Source organism: Thunnus albacares, chromosome 19 (genome assembly GCF_914725855.1).
Source record: "Thunnus albacares chromosome 19, fThuAlb1.1, whole genome shotgun sequence".
NCBI classification, from domain to species: Eukaryota; Metazoa; Chordata; class Actinopteri; order Scombriformes; family Scombridae; genus Thunnus; species Thunnus albacares.
Window position 1 is genome coordinate 7,181,356 of NC_058124.1, and position 16,144 is coordinate 7,197,499.

The 16,144-nt window shown below is 45.0% G+C and overlaps 1 protein-coding gene and 1 long non-coding RNA gene across 2 annotated transcripts in view; both read left to right on the forward strand.

Annotated features, from left to right (window-relative positions):
- The window catches only part of LOC122969498, a 52,033-nt gene extending 46,562 nt beyond the window's left edge, over nucleotides 1-5,471 (forward strand). The window contains exon 3 of the long non-coding RNA XR_006399033.1: nucleotides 5,272-5,471. This is a non-coding gene — a long non-coding RNA (uncharacterized LOC122969498). The remainder of the gene's footprint in view (nucleotides 1-5,271) is intronic.
- Nucleotides 5,472-5,526: 55 nt separating this feature from the next.
- sox4a (SRY-box transcription factor 4a) lies at nucleotides 5,527-14,923 on the forward strand. The gene has a single exon (XM_044335200.1). It carries the CDS (start codon nucleotides 11,519-11,521, stop codon nucleotides 12,635-12,637), a length of 1,119 nt encoding a protein of 372 aa, XP_044191135.1. The 5' UTR covers nucleotides 5,527-11,518; the 3' UTR covers nucleotides 12,638-14,923.
- The last annotated feature ends 1,221 nt before the right edge of the window (nucleotides 14,924-16,144 follow it).

Here is a 16,144-nt window from a genome sequence, read left to right on the forward strand (position 1 = left end):
ACTAATAAAATTCATGGCAAAATCACTAAAAAGAAAAGGGGTGAGGTAAGAAACACAAGCAGTCAGACAATCATACAGGTTGAAAACAAACCCACAACTTAACCAAACCTAAAAGAAAAACGAAGTACTCTTGTAGACACCCATCATAATTTACAGACAGACTTTCTGCTTCAACTTTGACCTAGTTGCATGTTTTCTTGTGCAATGAGGATTTTATTACCAACGTTTCAGCAGTTGCTTACAGTTTTACTCCCAAAGAAAAAAAAAAAAAAAAAAGTTATTTAGATAACCTGGCTAAACTCTTTGCTTGCTTCACCAAACAGCTGGGTAGCAGGACCAAATGCTACATTGCTGGATTTTATTTTGTCTTTAAGAAAAACAAAAAGCTCAGAAATGACGCAACCTAAAATTAGTTTAATGATACTGACATTTTGAAGTCACATAACCGAATGACAGAGAGAAAAACATGTGGGTACAGACAGAGACAAAGAAGTGAAACTTACCTAAACTTAACAATATCTGATAATTGTGTATTACACAGTAATTCTGTGCCAATCATTTATCAGCTAAATGTGAGGAGGTTTTGTGGTGTAGGAAATTACACTGGAAAATAGTGAATGTGTTTGTGTTTTATACTGTATTACTCAGCCGTAGATGCTCATGGATGTGTTGAGCTTCTGTACTTTTCCAACTTCCAATAAAAAGAAGCTCGTATCTTCACTAGCTACCGTTTCAAAGTAGCTTCCCCACACGTGTCTGACCGCTGGTTTCTTGCCTCACTATATCACCATTTTCCTAGCAATGGTGAGTATAATATTATTCTCCTGATAGAGAGGATGGCAAATCCAACAAAAATAATACCCAAATTGTAATAAACAGTTATCCTTTAAACCTTTCTCTACAGGCATGGTACTATATTAGAAGGCAGGTTTATTGATGTGACACTGGCTTGGACACACACGCACACACACACACGGAGGAGAGGAATCAACAATAGCCTGCCTCTGTAAGGGTTCCTCTTTCATGGCAGCAGTGCCGCTACATCGCCGGCTCAAGATGTGACCAACACTCAGACATTAATCAATGCAATACACCCTGGGCATTGCTAGGGAATGACCCGTGTGTGTGTGGCGGTGTGACATACACACAAACACACACACACACACACATACACACCTCCTCAGACAGTCGAGAGATTACGCATCATAACACAGCTGATTTGCCCCATGGGTTGACACTCGCTGTCCGGTCCAATCATATTACCCATCCCAGCCGGCCCAGTGGTGTGTGTTTGTCTGCGCCAAAGTGTTTACATGCTCTGGGTTCATCTGGATATTACTGTTATTCCGTAGCGCTTTCAGCAACGTCATTTGTCACTACGCGTAAAGTGTTAACCAAAGACAAAAAGCTGAAGGCAACAGGATGGGAGAAAAAGTGTGTCATGGGTTTCGACCGGGTACCGCGGCATTTTTTTCTGAGAAAGAGGTCACACTGGGCAATACTTGGAAAACTCTGCAAGGGCTTTAATGGAGCACTCTTGGACTTAAATACATCTATGCTCATAAATAGCACTCTGCCTGAAGCTATTTGGGCCATTCTGATGATATACCGTGGCTCAGAACCCAAATAAAGCCTCCGCAAACAGCCTCAAATTTCCCAACAAACACTTTCCATGCTGAATCCTCCTGAAATCGAGCTGGCCCCATCCCAACAAATTCCTCATGACCTCTGGAGCACAGAAACTCTAAACTCCTTCTGTGAACAAAAAAAAAAAAAAAAAAAAAAAAACAACAACAAAAAAAAACAAAAACTGCTTGTTCGCCTGTAAACTCCCCATTAAAAAAGATCTGTGGGCCAAACCACACTCCTCCACCGCTGTCAGATGGCTGTTGTTTGTGATGGCAGAGGCACAGCATGAAAGGGTCTGGGGGTTTAAGGCAGCTACTAGTTTGGATGTCATACGAGAAGGACATTAAAACAAAAGAGTGCGGGGAAACAAGCAAACTTGAAAGCTTGATGTGAAACACACCCTGTAGTTATGATAAAATTGTGAGATTTGCTGTAGGGGAACCATGCATGCATGCATGCAGGGATGTATGTGCAGATGTAAGATATACCCCAGATGGAAGCAGACAGACACACATATATACACTCACTCTAACTCTGCGCTGTGCTATTTTGGGAGATGGGGAAGTAAACGGTCTGACTTGGCAACTATACATACTGTATGTGCACTAGTGTAAGCAGTGGGTCCCTGTACATATGGGGAAATATAGGGTCTGGCACATGTTAAGTATGGTGACCCACTTTTCTTTGCATCTGGACCTAATAACTTCTCTCTCTCCAGCAGCAATGGGAAAGAGATCTAGAGAGTGACATCTCTATCTGTCTCTATCAGGACTGACTGACTTTGAAACTTGGCTGCAGCAGTCCAGAGTTTCATCCATAATCAGGCGGCAGGGAACGTGCCATGTGAGATGAGGAACACGCTCCTCGCCGTCCCGTGTAGAAACATAAGCTGCAGTGCGGAGCGGTGCTGTTTGGAAAGCTGCTCTTGGTTTCTTGTGATTTAAGTGGATGGTTTACATTTCATATGGAATGAAGTAAGAACTCTTTCAATCCATCCTGAAAGAAATTGCACCATTGTTTGGTTTTGATTAGATGGAGATTGCATATTGCCATTTAGTCATTAACTTTTTAAAAACCACATTTTCTAGGAGTAAGGTACACTCAGATTTTATCATAGTTCCCAGTAACACATTTCATCATCGACAAGCTGGAAGGAAATTTAAGTGGTTTGGTTCTGGGATCTTGTCTGGGATCATCATGCAGTGGCTATCGTTGGTTTTGGCTAGTTTTGTTTGTAGCAAAATTGATACAAAGAGGGAAGCTCTATTGGAATTTAACAAAAAAAAAAAATCAACTCAATGTCTTTGGCGGCTTGTGCTGGAGCTTTTAACCGTATCACATGGTCTTTGCAGATAACGTTTGCTCAGTTGGAACTGTAGATGTTCAAACTGTCCATTATTCTGAGCACTTTTACGATGACTTGACGATTTTGGCGTAAAAGTAGAGCTTGACAAGTTCATTCTTGAGTTGAGATTGTTTTGTCAAGTACTGTTTCAAAGCTAACAAATTAATTGACAAGCTCAGTCTGTGGTTACTGCTTCTCATTTCAACCGAGAAGAGACGTTGTGTGGTGTTACGGAACTGATATGATAGCTTCCTCCCTGGTTCCCTTTGTGCCTTCAAAGGTTAGCACTGTTGAGACAGTTCGCTACTGGTGATCAGTGCAAATTTGTTTGTCAGAGCTCACCAAAGTTGAAATTTACTTTGCCTCTTCAAGCGGAGGTCCGAAATGATCAATGTGGGTGTGCATTTTGGGAAATATGCATATTTGCTTTCTTGCTGTGAGTTAGATGTCTGTATGCAAAGTATGGAGCTAGAGCCAGGAGGCATTTAGCTTAGCTTAGCATAAAGACAGGAAGCAGGTGGAGACAGCTAGCCTAGCTCTCTCAAAAGTAAAAACAAAAATCTAACAATTCCTTCCAATGTTTTTTTCTTTTCCGTATGCAAACAGAAAAGTGAAAACAAGTCATAGTAGGGAGGTATGTGCCGTAACTATGTCTTGGCCGGGTGCAGTGACTCCCTTAAGACTCTTGTTTTACTTTTCCTTTTTTGTATGAGTTTCTTAAGTAACATAAATGTGATTATAGGACAGATCACACCAAATAAAAAATATTTTATTTAGCCAGTATCAGTCATTAATGTGAAAAATGCCATTTTAAGGTTTCTTGTCTGGCTGACTGTGGGTAGAAACAGTGTAGAAGGTGCAGAAAGAGGATTTTTTTTCCACCAGTGTTTGTTTGATTGCCACTGATCTGTACAATCTCACCGAACCAGTTCTTCTAATACGTCCACAGCCATAACACAGGGGGTTAGTCCTTCATAGATGAACTGAGTGGACTGACAGCTCGCAATAAATCACGTAGGCTTTAGAGAAGAAAACTAAACTAACCCTTTAAATGCCTGGACCATCTTCAATTTGAGTTGCTGACCTTACCAGGATACACTGACCCTGCTGGATTTTACTGTACCTTCTAATATACTCGCATTTATTTTCTAACTCCCCAGGGCCTATAGATGTTCACCTCAGGATAAAGACATTGTTAGTATGACTGAGGTATGTTGCTTTAGAGACTGACTTCCACTGCCACACAGGGTCCTGAGGGAGCCTGATCTATCTGCTTCGCTATTGGTATTGATCCACTTTTAGTGTCGATGCCGGCACTGGGGAGTAATGATCACACACAGCCAGTCGGACACACACCGCCGGAGCATTGCAGGAATGGACGCAATCAGTCTAAGCATGGAAGGAGACAGGCATACACACACCTGCCTGATCAGAGAACATACACAGTAGCACAAAATGTTCTTTCTGTTCCTGCCGCACTGCAGAGCCTCTGCTGCTCCGCTCCGCAATGTTGAGGCACAAAACACACTCGCAATAAGCTGAGTCGAGCCGATATAGCCACAACAACTGAGCGAGAGATGCCAACCCCCCCCCCCCCCCCCCCCCCCCCGCCTTCTTTCCCTCCCTCATACACACACACACATACACACACACACACCTCCTCCTCCTTCTTTCCTCCTCTCCTCCGCAGCCGAAGCCAGAGCAGACAGATAAGCAGGCAGCCAGAGACGGACTAATCCTCCCACAGTGAGAGACATTTCGGGTGGTATGATGAAAATCAAGCTAAAATGACAGAGAAAGAGGATGAGAAAGAGAGAGGAGGACGGGGGAGGAAGAGGGAGGCAGCAGGGAGACATGAGGCGGGGGGGGGGGGGATGAGAGGCAAAAAGGGGAAAAGTGAAGCGAGGATAGAGATTAGTAAAACGATGAGGACAAAAGGAGATTTTTTAAGCGTTATTAGTGCGTGCAGGCTGAGAGGAGAGCTGAGTTAGTTAGGAATTTGAAGCAGCAAGGTTTTGATTTTTTTTCTTCAGTCGATTCAATTGTCTTCTTCCAAACCCCCCCCACCCACCCATCCCCACCACCCCCACCCCCTCCCCCGCATCATGCCACCGTCTTGCACTTTATTTGATAAATGTTGCTGTTTTGCAACCGAGCCTCTCCACCCGTGTGCCTGCTTTTACCAGTCTCTCCATCATCCTCGCCCATCCTCTCTCTCGCTCTCTCTCTCTCTCCGCACCCCCCCCCCCATCCCTCGCTCTCCCTCTCTCACTCTCTCTCTCTCTCTCTCTCCCCAGTCTGACTGAGGCTGATGTAGGTCAGTGCGTCTGGAGCCTGTCTGGAGCTGCAGAGAGCCTCAGAGATCCACGCCTGGTCCTCGTTGACCCCTGCAGCGGCTGCCTCCGTGCCCGAGCTGAGGACACCGATCCCTGGGCTACGTGAGGACAGCACCAGCCCGCCTGACCTGACCTGCCTGGAGGAGGATATGCCTGTAACAGAGGAGGAGGAGGAGGAGGAGGAGGAGTGGGGAGGGGGAGGAGGAGGAGGAGGAGGAGCAGGGGTTGTGCAGGGTGATATGGGATGTCTGTGTACATTAGAAGGCTTAGTCAGCGTATGTTGTTTGGATGTGGGTCTAATACGTAGATGCATATACAGACAGGGAGAGGCAGAGCGAAAGGTAAAAACAGAGGAGATCGGAGGGAGATAGGCGATGCAGTCGGCTGTCTCTCCTCTGTGATGAGCGGCACAATAGAGAGTTTTTTCGGGGGAGAAATTTTCTTGCAATGTTGCCTCCGCTTCCCCCCCCCCTTGCACACACACACACACACACACACACTCCATACTCTGCCTCTTTCTCCCCTCGCTGCCTAACTTCTTCGTGATGCTTTCTGTCTCTTTCCCAGATTCTTCTGCGTCCGCGGCCGTCGACGTTTCTCTTCAGAAACCGCAGCGACCCAGCAAAACTCCGGCAACTCAGACGCAGCTTCCCTCCCGAACAACACCACGAAGAAAAAGAAAACCTGTCTTTGTTCTTTTCTTTTCTTCTTTTGCAGTATATCCATCCCCTGTGCTGCTCCACGCTTTCTTCCATACGGATCCAGGTCTGAGAGATGTCCTTTTTCCCGAAAACGCTGACTATCGAAAGTGTCCGTCCTCCGCCTCCGTCGTATATCGGGTGCACTTTTGATGGAAAGCAGCACGAGGACGACGACTTTTGCAAAAGAGTAAAAAAATGCGACGTTTGATGACTTCTGCATCTTCTGATTCTGCTTTCCTTCCCTTTTTCCCCCCTTCCTTCTCCTCTGCTCTCTTTCTGCGCTCCTTCTCACTCCTCTGGCTTTTAGACAATGCCCCCAAAAAAACGATCGTTGTATCAGAGTGTCTGAGTGTAGTAGAGTGCAGCTGTGAGAGTGGCTGGGTGTGTGTGTGTGTACGTTTGTGCGTGAGTTTGGTGTGTGTGTGTGTGTGTCTGCGCTCTCGATTTGACTCTGCAGCATGTCTGGGTCCTGAAGCGGTACACTGGTACTTAGCTGTCTTGCCACGAGCATGAGTTTGTGTGTGTTTATGCATCCGTGTGTACGAGCGAGCGTTCATGTGAGATTGTCTGCATCGCCGTGATACAGCATACCATCTGACCTGACTCGTCACTATCCGGAGCGAGGGGTGTTGGGAGTTCCCGGGGCGTGGCGTCGCCGGCCTGTTCAAACCTCTGTCTCTCGCTCGTTCACTCATTTCCCTTCATCTGCCTCCCTTCTCTTTTTTTTTTTTCCTACCTTGACCGAATCCTCTGGATTACAGCGGTGACGGAGGGGAACGCGAGCGGCATTTGCTGTCTCCTCTCTTCTCCTGTTTTGCATTATCAATCTTCATTTGCACATCCAGTTTGTTCATGTTATACCGTCCAGGACGCTCTAATCTTGTCTTATCACTTGCTCTCCTTCTGTACCGCTTATCTTCTTTATGTGTTTCTCCCCGGATTCTAAAATGTAAAGGAAGTAGGGATGAAACAACGGCAATCGAGAAGGATGAAAAGAAAGGAAAGAATTGTTTCTCCTCCACAACTTTTTCTGTCTCTGCGTCTTTAAATATAAGCCTGATTATCAAACCTAAAGAAGGAAGTAGAAGAAGACTTGTGGTCATAAAGACAGAATATGAGGGGGGGTTTACAGAACTACATGTACGTCTGTCTGATGTGATGCAATGTAGTGCAGCAACACTGCAAAATAAGGCCTCAAAAATCACCATAGACACAGTCTCCCTTAATTTCTGGTTTATTATATTGGATTATATTAAATTGTAAGCTGCTCTTGTTATCTTGTCCACTGCTTGCATGTACTTGATATCAAGGGATAGTTAATAAAAAAAAAGGAAGAAAGTCTGTATTTAATCCATATCGTCAAATTTGAGGAAGAAACACAGAAGGATAGGGTACTGTGTGTTCCATGGCAACTTAAAAATAACCGTCTTTGATAGTGTTGTTGTGTAAAGGCTGACAGCAGTAGGTGGATGATATGGTGAGATGGCCACCTGCACTGTCTGCCACATCCACACAGAACGCGGAGGGGACAAAACTGACTGCGGATGAGTCACAGAGAGAGAGAAGGAAAAAAGAGAATGTGTATGCAAATCAGTGCTTAGTCTTCAGTTTTTCTGTTTAACTGCAGGGCGGAGGGGACTTCCCACTGGTTTTAAAACTTTCAATCCCTGGAAAAGCTCCAATTCAGTTAGGGCTGGACACACACACACACACACACACACACACACGTACACACACACACACACAAACATACACACAAAGGCCTCATTGTGTTTGACCCCGCATGACGAGCAGGCAGGTCAAAGTGGCACGTCATTCCTAGGCAGTTGAAAAAGGCAAGTACATGGTAATGAGTACCTCTGTTTGACTGCACGCAGAGAAACACACGCTTCCCCTCACACACTCTCTCCTCAGCACAGCTGGCTCCCTGCGTCTTCCATTTCCATCTCTTCGCTTTCTGTTATTGGATACTTAATTTCACCCGTCGCTTTACGACACACTGTGACGACTGTGTTCCCTCTTTTCAGCCCGATATACGACAGCCTCGCTTATAATAAACCCAACTCCCTGCGAAGAGGCAGACTAGACACACACACACACACACAGAGACACACACACACACAAAAAGTCACATGCTGTATGCTCATTTAGCCTGCAGTTTGCTCTAGGGTTAGTCTGACTTATGGGGTTTGTGTTTATGTTTTATTAAAAATCGCATATTAAACACAGTGTCAGTCAACTCTGAAATAATGAAGCTTTCTACCTCACTACAGCTGGATTAGATGTTATTAAAGTAATGTTATTAATACGGTGGTAGAAGAAAGATTAAAGTGCTTTACTTAGTAAAGACACCAGTACAAGCATCTAAAAATACTCCATTACCAGTGAAAGTCCCGAATTTAAAATTTAATATAAAGTACAGAAGAAATATCAGCTAAATGTAGCTCAAGTAAAATGAATCACTCTGCAAAAAATATCCCCTGTGACTGATATATTATCACATATGACACTGATGCATCATTGTGGAAACACTTTCCTAATCTTTGGGGTTTTTTTGTGAAATATTGGATAATTTGGCCTGACGCTGTTATTTAAATGAAACCATCTGAGAAGTTGGGACCGGTGGAAGTGATAACAACTCATAGACATCTGAGACGTAACAAGGAGCCCCGACACTGCTCCTTTGTAAAGGCTCACAAGCCAAAAGGGAGTTTAACAATGTGTTGTATTTTGCAAACGTATGTTTTTTAAGATGAAATCTAGTTACTGCTAGTGACTCTAACAGTGAAAAAAATGTAGTGAAAGAAATGATATTTCCCTCTAAAATGTAGTGGAGTAGAAATATAAAACTGCAGAAACTGGAAATACTAAAATAAAGTACCCAAAAACTGTACTTAAGTACAATAATTGATTAAATATACTTACTCTCCCCCACGAATTAGCTTTTAATGCATCGTTTTAGTGTCCCATAATGAGCCAAAAGCTGTTTCACAGGCATTTTCACCCTGATAAGAGCACAACGCTGTCCAAAACAAAGAATCATCAATTTCTTTTGACATTTTTTATCCATAAAAACAGTCCAGCTTAAATATACCGAATAGCTTTAACCCAGAAATATCAACATCAGCACATCTACCTTGAAAAACCCACAACAGTCTAACCTCCAGTTTGCACTGCACACACTTTTAAGAAGTCGCTGTAAAGAGCCCCATTCTCCCACAGCACTCTCTCATAATGACACTATCCCTTTAGGCGTCAACAGAGCTGAAACAAAGTGCCGGTGTATTTGGGGTAAACACATGGCTCCAGCAGCTCTGAAGATGACAGAGCGATAGGCCAGCGTGATGGGGCTCGGCATCCCGCCGCTGCCAGAGCCGTACATCTGCCAGTGACAGAGTGGAAAGCTACCTGACAGCTGCTGCTCACACATCAGATAAGATTACAGGTATACCTGCTACACCTGTTTAAACAAACCTCCATGCATGGCGTCTATTGTGTGTGTATGTGTGTGTGTGTGTGTGTTAAGCCCGAGAAGGAGATAGCAAACTAATCCAGTGGCAGGTGCACGCTTGTAATTGGGGCAGCTAAAGATATAGACTGATGAAGGAGCTCATTATTATTTATGTGTTTGATTTATGTAAGCACCGAGGGGGGTAAAGGGGTTGGGGTTGTGAAATTTTAAAGAGTTTATGACTTTTTTATCCTGACATAAATCTTGTCATGAATTAATAATACACATCATAACTGCATAACTGATGTTATGTTAGATTACATGAAGATCTAATCAGAGAAAAAAAAAATAAATAGACACAATGTTTTTATTTTGTGCTTTGAATGGTGGCTGATTTCTCTTTGGTCATGATTAACTGAAGGACAGTTTGCCCACTTTTTTTTTTTTTTTATTTATCACCGGGTTGTGTGATGAAGGTGTGAAAAACACTCGGCGTGTCGGTTAGCTACGTTTGCTGGATGAAGGGGAGTCTTCAGTACAAGCTGATGACATCACCTGCATGATTTAATGATCAGGACGGAGAGATAAATCTTAACAGACACGCACATACATACACAACGTATACACCCCATCAGCTCCCTTTGGCTCTAGCCTGACATCTAGCGACACAGGCTGTAATGTGATCCTACATGACACGGACATGTTAACATCATGGGGCTTGTGGGCTTGTGAGGGATGATGAATCTGTGCATTGCAGAGCACGTTTGTTCAGCAGGAAGCAGGGACTGAGTGTGACTTTTTTTTCTCTCTCACACAGCAGCATGTGTGGTCCTGATACACTGTGTGTGTAATTCTACCCACTTTGATAATATTTATAATTATTGGTTTTCAGGTTGTTGGTTTATCAGGATGCAGTGATGAACGCTGCAAATAAAACTATCATCACCTCAGTGTTTATTCCGCTTGCTGTGATGTAATGATGTAAGCTGGTGTCGTAATGATTTGTAAATAACAGGTTGGATGAGCCGTGTTGGGGTGGGTGTACCCTCTCGGCTACATTCCTGCTCACCACACTTCAGTCTGACTAACACAACATGTTGTGGCTGTTTTTGTGTTTTCTCAGCATTTCCTTGCCCCCCCCCCCCCCCCCCCCCCACACACACCTCCCCCCCATTACACACAATCTAAATTTAGTCAAAACTCATCCACATGAAACTAATGTAGTTCTAAGTATATCCTTGCAAGCTTCCCCTTGCAGCGAGGGGGAAAGGACACTGTGTTCCTTTTAAACACATACAACCACATACACACACACACATACACACACACACACACACACACACAGCAAGTTCGTCTTTCTTCCAGTGGAGTCTGACAGGAATGAGGTCAGACACACCGATCCTCATTGCACATTATTATTATTATTACCCGTTTTTTTTATTCAGCCAATGGCAAGCCAGGGGGGAGTGGTTTGACTGAAAAATCAGGATGGAGACAGACGCTGATTGGTTTTTATATCTCGCGATGAGGGTATAAAACGGCGAGGTTCTCGTTGTTGTGTTTACAGTAATATTACAGAGCGCTCAGGAAACAGGGAGACTATGAGAAAGCGCAGCTGCTTCATTCAACCACATGGTTCCGCAACCGCACAGACAAGCTGCGCTGCAGACAGCCAGGTTCACATAAGGGACTTGCACTGCTGTTGCCCACAGCGGCGCGTTTTGAGCCTTGCAGGACGAGTTTTCAGCCGCACAGGCAGTTGAAAGTTGCTGTTAAATAGTGTTGGGATTTATTTTTGGTTTCCCTGAAGCGCACTGCTAAAAGTTGAGAGACTAAGCGTGTCCAAAACGGGCTTGAACTGAAAACAGACAGAGACTTGGAGGAACTTTTTTTTTTTTTTTTTTTTTAGATCTGTATCCATCAGTCTGACTCTAAAGCGCCTGAAATAAGAAGTGAGGAATAATTTCCTGTGAAAGCGGTGAGAGCATTTTTGCGCACTTGAACTTTGTGAAAGCACTGCACTGAACAGAGTGTTTCCAGACACTTGGAGGGAAGGATGGTGCAGCATATGAGCCAGACAGAGAGCGCCCACGCTCACTCCCCCGGCGGGGACTCCACGGACACGGGAGAAATGGACTTGGAGATGGATGCGTCTCCGACCCCCGAGTCCCCCTCCTCCGGGGAGCGGAGCGACCTGGCGTGGTGCAAAACTCCGACGGGACACATCAAGAGACCCATGAATGCCTTCATGGTCTGGTCACAGATCGAGAGGAGGAAGATTATGGAGCAGTCGCCGGACATGCACAACGCTGAGATCTCCAAGCGGCTGGGGAAGCGCTGGAAGCTGCTGAAAGACACAGACAAGATCCCGTTCATCCGTGAGGCGGAGCGGCTCAGACTCAAACACATGGCCGACTACCCAGACTACAAGTACCGGCCCAGGAAGAAGGTCAAGTCGGGAAGCGGGGCGAGTAAGCAGACGGACCGCGGGGAGAAGAGCGGGGAGCGCAGCGCCAAAGCCGGTGTCAAAAGAAGCCCCGCGTCCAAAGGAGTGAGCAGGACGCACAAGCAGGGCAGCATGAAGGCGAGCGCTCCGGGGCAGGACTATGCGTCTCCCGGTGACCACCAGGCGCTCTTCAAATCCAGGTCAGTGTCTGGGGCCAGACAGATCCCGGAGAAGCGCGCCGGAGAAGCGAGGCGCGGCCACATGTTCGGCGGGGCAGGCAGCCTGGAGAGCGGGCCTCCTTCAGTAGGAGTCCCGGCCAGTCCCACCCTGAGCAGCTCGGCGGAGTCCAGCGACCCGCTCAGCCTGTACGAGGACCAGAGCCCGGCGGCTAGCGAGTCATCACACACCGCGCGCCTCAGGTACGCTCGCGCATCCTCTCCAACACCATCAGCCTCTCACTCTTCCTCATCTGTGTCATCCTCATCATCAGACGAAGAGTTTGAAGACGAGCGGCTCGACCTGAACCCGAGCCCCGGGTTTGAGAGCATGTCTCTGGGCGGCATGGGCTTCTCTGACGCAGAGCTGGACCGGGACTTGGACTGGAGCTTCGGGGAGTGCGGAGCGGGATCTCACTTCGACTTTCCCGACTACTGCACCCCCGAGGTCAGCGAGATGATCTCAGGAGACTGGCTGGAGTCCACCATCTCCAATCTGGTGTTCACCTACTGAAAGAACCGAGGTGGAGAGGAACCGCGACGTCCCCCCACGTTTTGAACAATTCAACCCCCCCAGACAGGCGTGTGTGCGTCCAGACCAGAATATTTCCGCCATTCTTTCACTAAATAAGGGAGAGTGAAACCAGGAAAGAAAAGGTGGCCTGTGTGCGCGTTGAAGCCCAGGTACGCGCCGCTCAGACTTGGACAGCGCTCGGTGCGCTTGACGGGAACGCGCAAACGGGGGAAATGCTTAGTTTGCATTTGGACACAGAGGAGGAGTGAATGTAAGCAGAGAGCAGTGAAACACACGGACTTCAAGCTCAAATGTTCAAACCAATCCGCAGAGGATGAGGACTGAGACTAAACTTTGAATCTTAATGTTATTTTGGGTTGGGAAAGGGACACTTAGTGAAGAGCTCGTCATGTTGGGTTTTGTTTATGATATAGCCAATTCACATTGACCATCAAGTTGCTATTCAGGTGTAGTTTTTTCCAAACTCAAAATAGTTTCAATATCAACACGCATGCCCTCCGGGATAATGAGGATTTTGTTGTTGTTTAAATGCGTAAAAATGTTCATTGCTGCGTAATTACGCAATTTGTGTGACCATAGGACACAATTCACGATCACCAGCTTCTCTTTCAACGGCAGGACTTAGAACAAAGACTGACTCAAAACTTCAGAAACCTTTTCTGAACCTTTTTAAAACACTCAGTGCACAATTCAGGACCAATGTTCCCCGACGCGCATCCTTTCTGCCTAGTGCTTCAACTTTGTAGTTCCTGTGTCAGATGACGTTTTTTTATATTGATGTATTTATACCGGCCAAACTTTTTTATACATAGAAGTATTGTTCTCGTACAGGTCTCGTTTGTGTTTGTGCACATACACCTGTCTGTATCCAGCGCGGAAGGGCTAGAAGTGTATCTTATTTAAAATGTCTGACTTCTCTCACTTTTAAGGAGATTTGAGTGTGTCATGATTTTTTACTTGTATTTTTGTACAAAATCTATAGAAAGGGGGTTTCCAGCGAGTGGGTAGCCTACAACATTGTTGTTTGGATCTACATTGGTGTTTAGACGTGCAGAGGGGGGTTTGTTTGGCACAATCTGACCTCACACAGTGTTTACAGTATTTACCCACATGCTTCTTAATGGCACAGTGACTCCAGTTTCACCAGCCAAGTAAACAAAGCACCACTGAGGCTCCCAGTCTTGAGTGGTGACTGTGTTGCTACAGTACACATAGACCTAAAGTATATGAGTGAAAGATCCCAGAGAGTCACTGTTTGGATAGAGCTAATACCTCTGTGTGCTTTTTATCAAGATAAGTTTTATTTGAACCACTGGATGGAATTTCACACTCATTCCACTTTGCCTAGACTTTGGAGGGAGGGAGATGTATGAAGTGCTTCATCTGTTATTGCGCAAATTGCATCAAAAAATAGTATTTAACCTTTCTGTACCTGTTGGCTAAGTATAGCAGGCTAATTGTTTTCCTATATTATGGCATGGCAAATAGCATTTGTATTTCAGATTCAGGTATATGTAGCTATAGCTGTTGTGTTTAAGATTTTTAAAAGAATAATAACATGAAGATATTTATGTAAACTGACTGTACTATAAGCAAAGATTGTGTGTTTTATGTATGATGATGATGATCAACGACAGGCACTAGGGCAGCCATCTTTGGACATCCTTATGTTGAAGATGATTGTGGTCCAGGAGTTTCTTCTTGTTTTTTTTTTTTTGTTTTTGACTTTTTTTTTTTTTTTTTTTTTTTTACCTTCAAGACATCTTTTCTATTGTCCTTTTTTCTTTTTTCATTTGTGCAATATGCTGTGTATGATCATGTTTTGTCCAATCATGCCAATATCATTTGATGTTTATTGCTCAAAACCAGCCAATGTTTGGGTCAATCACTGCCTCTCAGACCTCTGTACAGATTGTTGTTTTTTAAATTTGTTTTTCTTTTCTTCCAAGAAGGAAATAAAATCAGCTGGAACTGAAAAGTACAAAGTGTTTTTTCTTCTGGTTTTTTCCATTATTGAAACCTTTCAAAAGAGCCCCAAGTGAGTATTTTGTGTGTTTGTGTATCTCTGAAGAGATAATTGGAGCAGTCGAACATACTGAGGCCCCCCTTTTGTAAAGGTGAAAAATATGCAGTACAAAAAGGTGAGCCTTCATTATCACATTCCATGGCTTATTCAAAAGCCCCGATCAGATATTTACAGTCTGTTTGTACATGTGTGCATGTGAATATGTATGCGTGCATGTTTGCTGTAGGTAAGCGTGCAGCCGGAGCAGACTGTGAATCAATAGCCAGCCATTGAATCGATAGGAGTGGTCTCTTTCTCCCTGCCTTACTCCGTCTGATTCTACACGTGCAGAAAACGTGGCTGCCATGGAAACACTGTATCCAAGAGAGAGGCTGCAATCCTCTGGGGAGCAGCGTGCCACTCTTGAGTGTGTGTGTGTGTGTGTGTGTGTGTGTGTGTGTGTGTGAGAGAGAGGGATAAGGGACACAGACTGATCCATCGGGGTGTGGTGTGGCGGTGGGGGCGTCAGACATTTCTGCAAGGCATGACTGGAATAAAGGAGGAGGAGGTGTGTGTCTGTCTGTCTCTGTGTGTGTGTGTGTGTGTGTGTGTGTGTGTGCCAAAGGGAGGGAGGGAAGGAGGGAGGAGAGGGTGCATGGGGGGGGGTGTTTGTCTGTCCTGGTGGATCGTGCAGGAGACTGCTCCCAAATCCAATTAATTCCTCCTGGATGCATTCATTTGTCTAGTACATCTGACGAGAAAGAGAGAGAGCAAGAGACCCCTAAGGTACAGTATTTAGTGTGTATCAATTTACGCCCTATTCCACAAGAGACATTGGTAATTATTTCCATCTCTCTCTGTCTCTCTCTCTCTCTCTCTCTCTGTCAGGAGAGCAGGGTCGTCTCCCAGTTTTACTCTGACATCTCTGGCTGGGTAATGAGAAAGATAAGGCATGGTCATTGCACACACCATCCTAAAGACGAGACACTGGCCCCAGATGTCTGCAATAAGCTTGACATCACACAGGAAATAGTCTTTGAGGTGTCCCTGTTTTAGTAAAGTCCCTTGGTCTGATGGATATTGGGAGATGAAAAAAAAAAAAAAAAAAAAGATGTGGCTGTCCTCCTTATCCACACACGCACACGTCTGCACTCTGACCCACATACAGACATATGCACGAGTGTAAACATGGGTGAATTTAGCAGAGGACTGGAGTGCACGGTGCACTTGACCTTCATGGTTGACACAACAGCGCATTTGTTTCCTGTGTTTGTGAACCTGCTTAAAATACAAGCACAGTCACATGAGCGCGCAGCCACGCAGGACAAAAGTAAAGATATTTGTCTTTTTGACTCGTGTCCAAATATTATTAGCAGAATTGAATCATTTACACTCTGTAACAACTATCAAAGTTTGAGGTGTGATATCAAATTAACAGGTTTTATTTAAAAAAAAAAATTCAAACAGTTGGATTTATTTCT

What these genes read in the sequence shown, in the direction of transcription:
- sox4a (XM_044335200.1), top strand. Translation starts at nt 11,519, where the DNA reads ATGGTGCAGCATATGAGCCAGACAGAGAGCGCCCACGCTCACTCCCCC.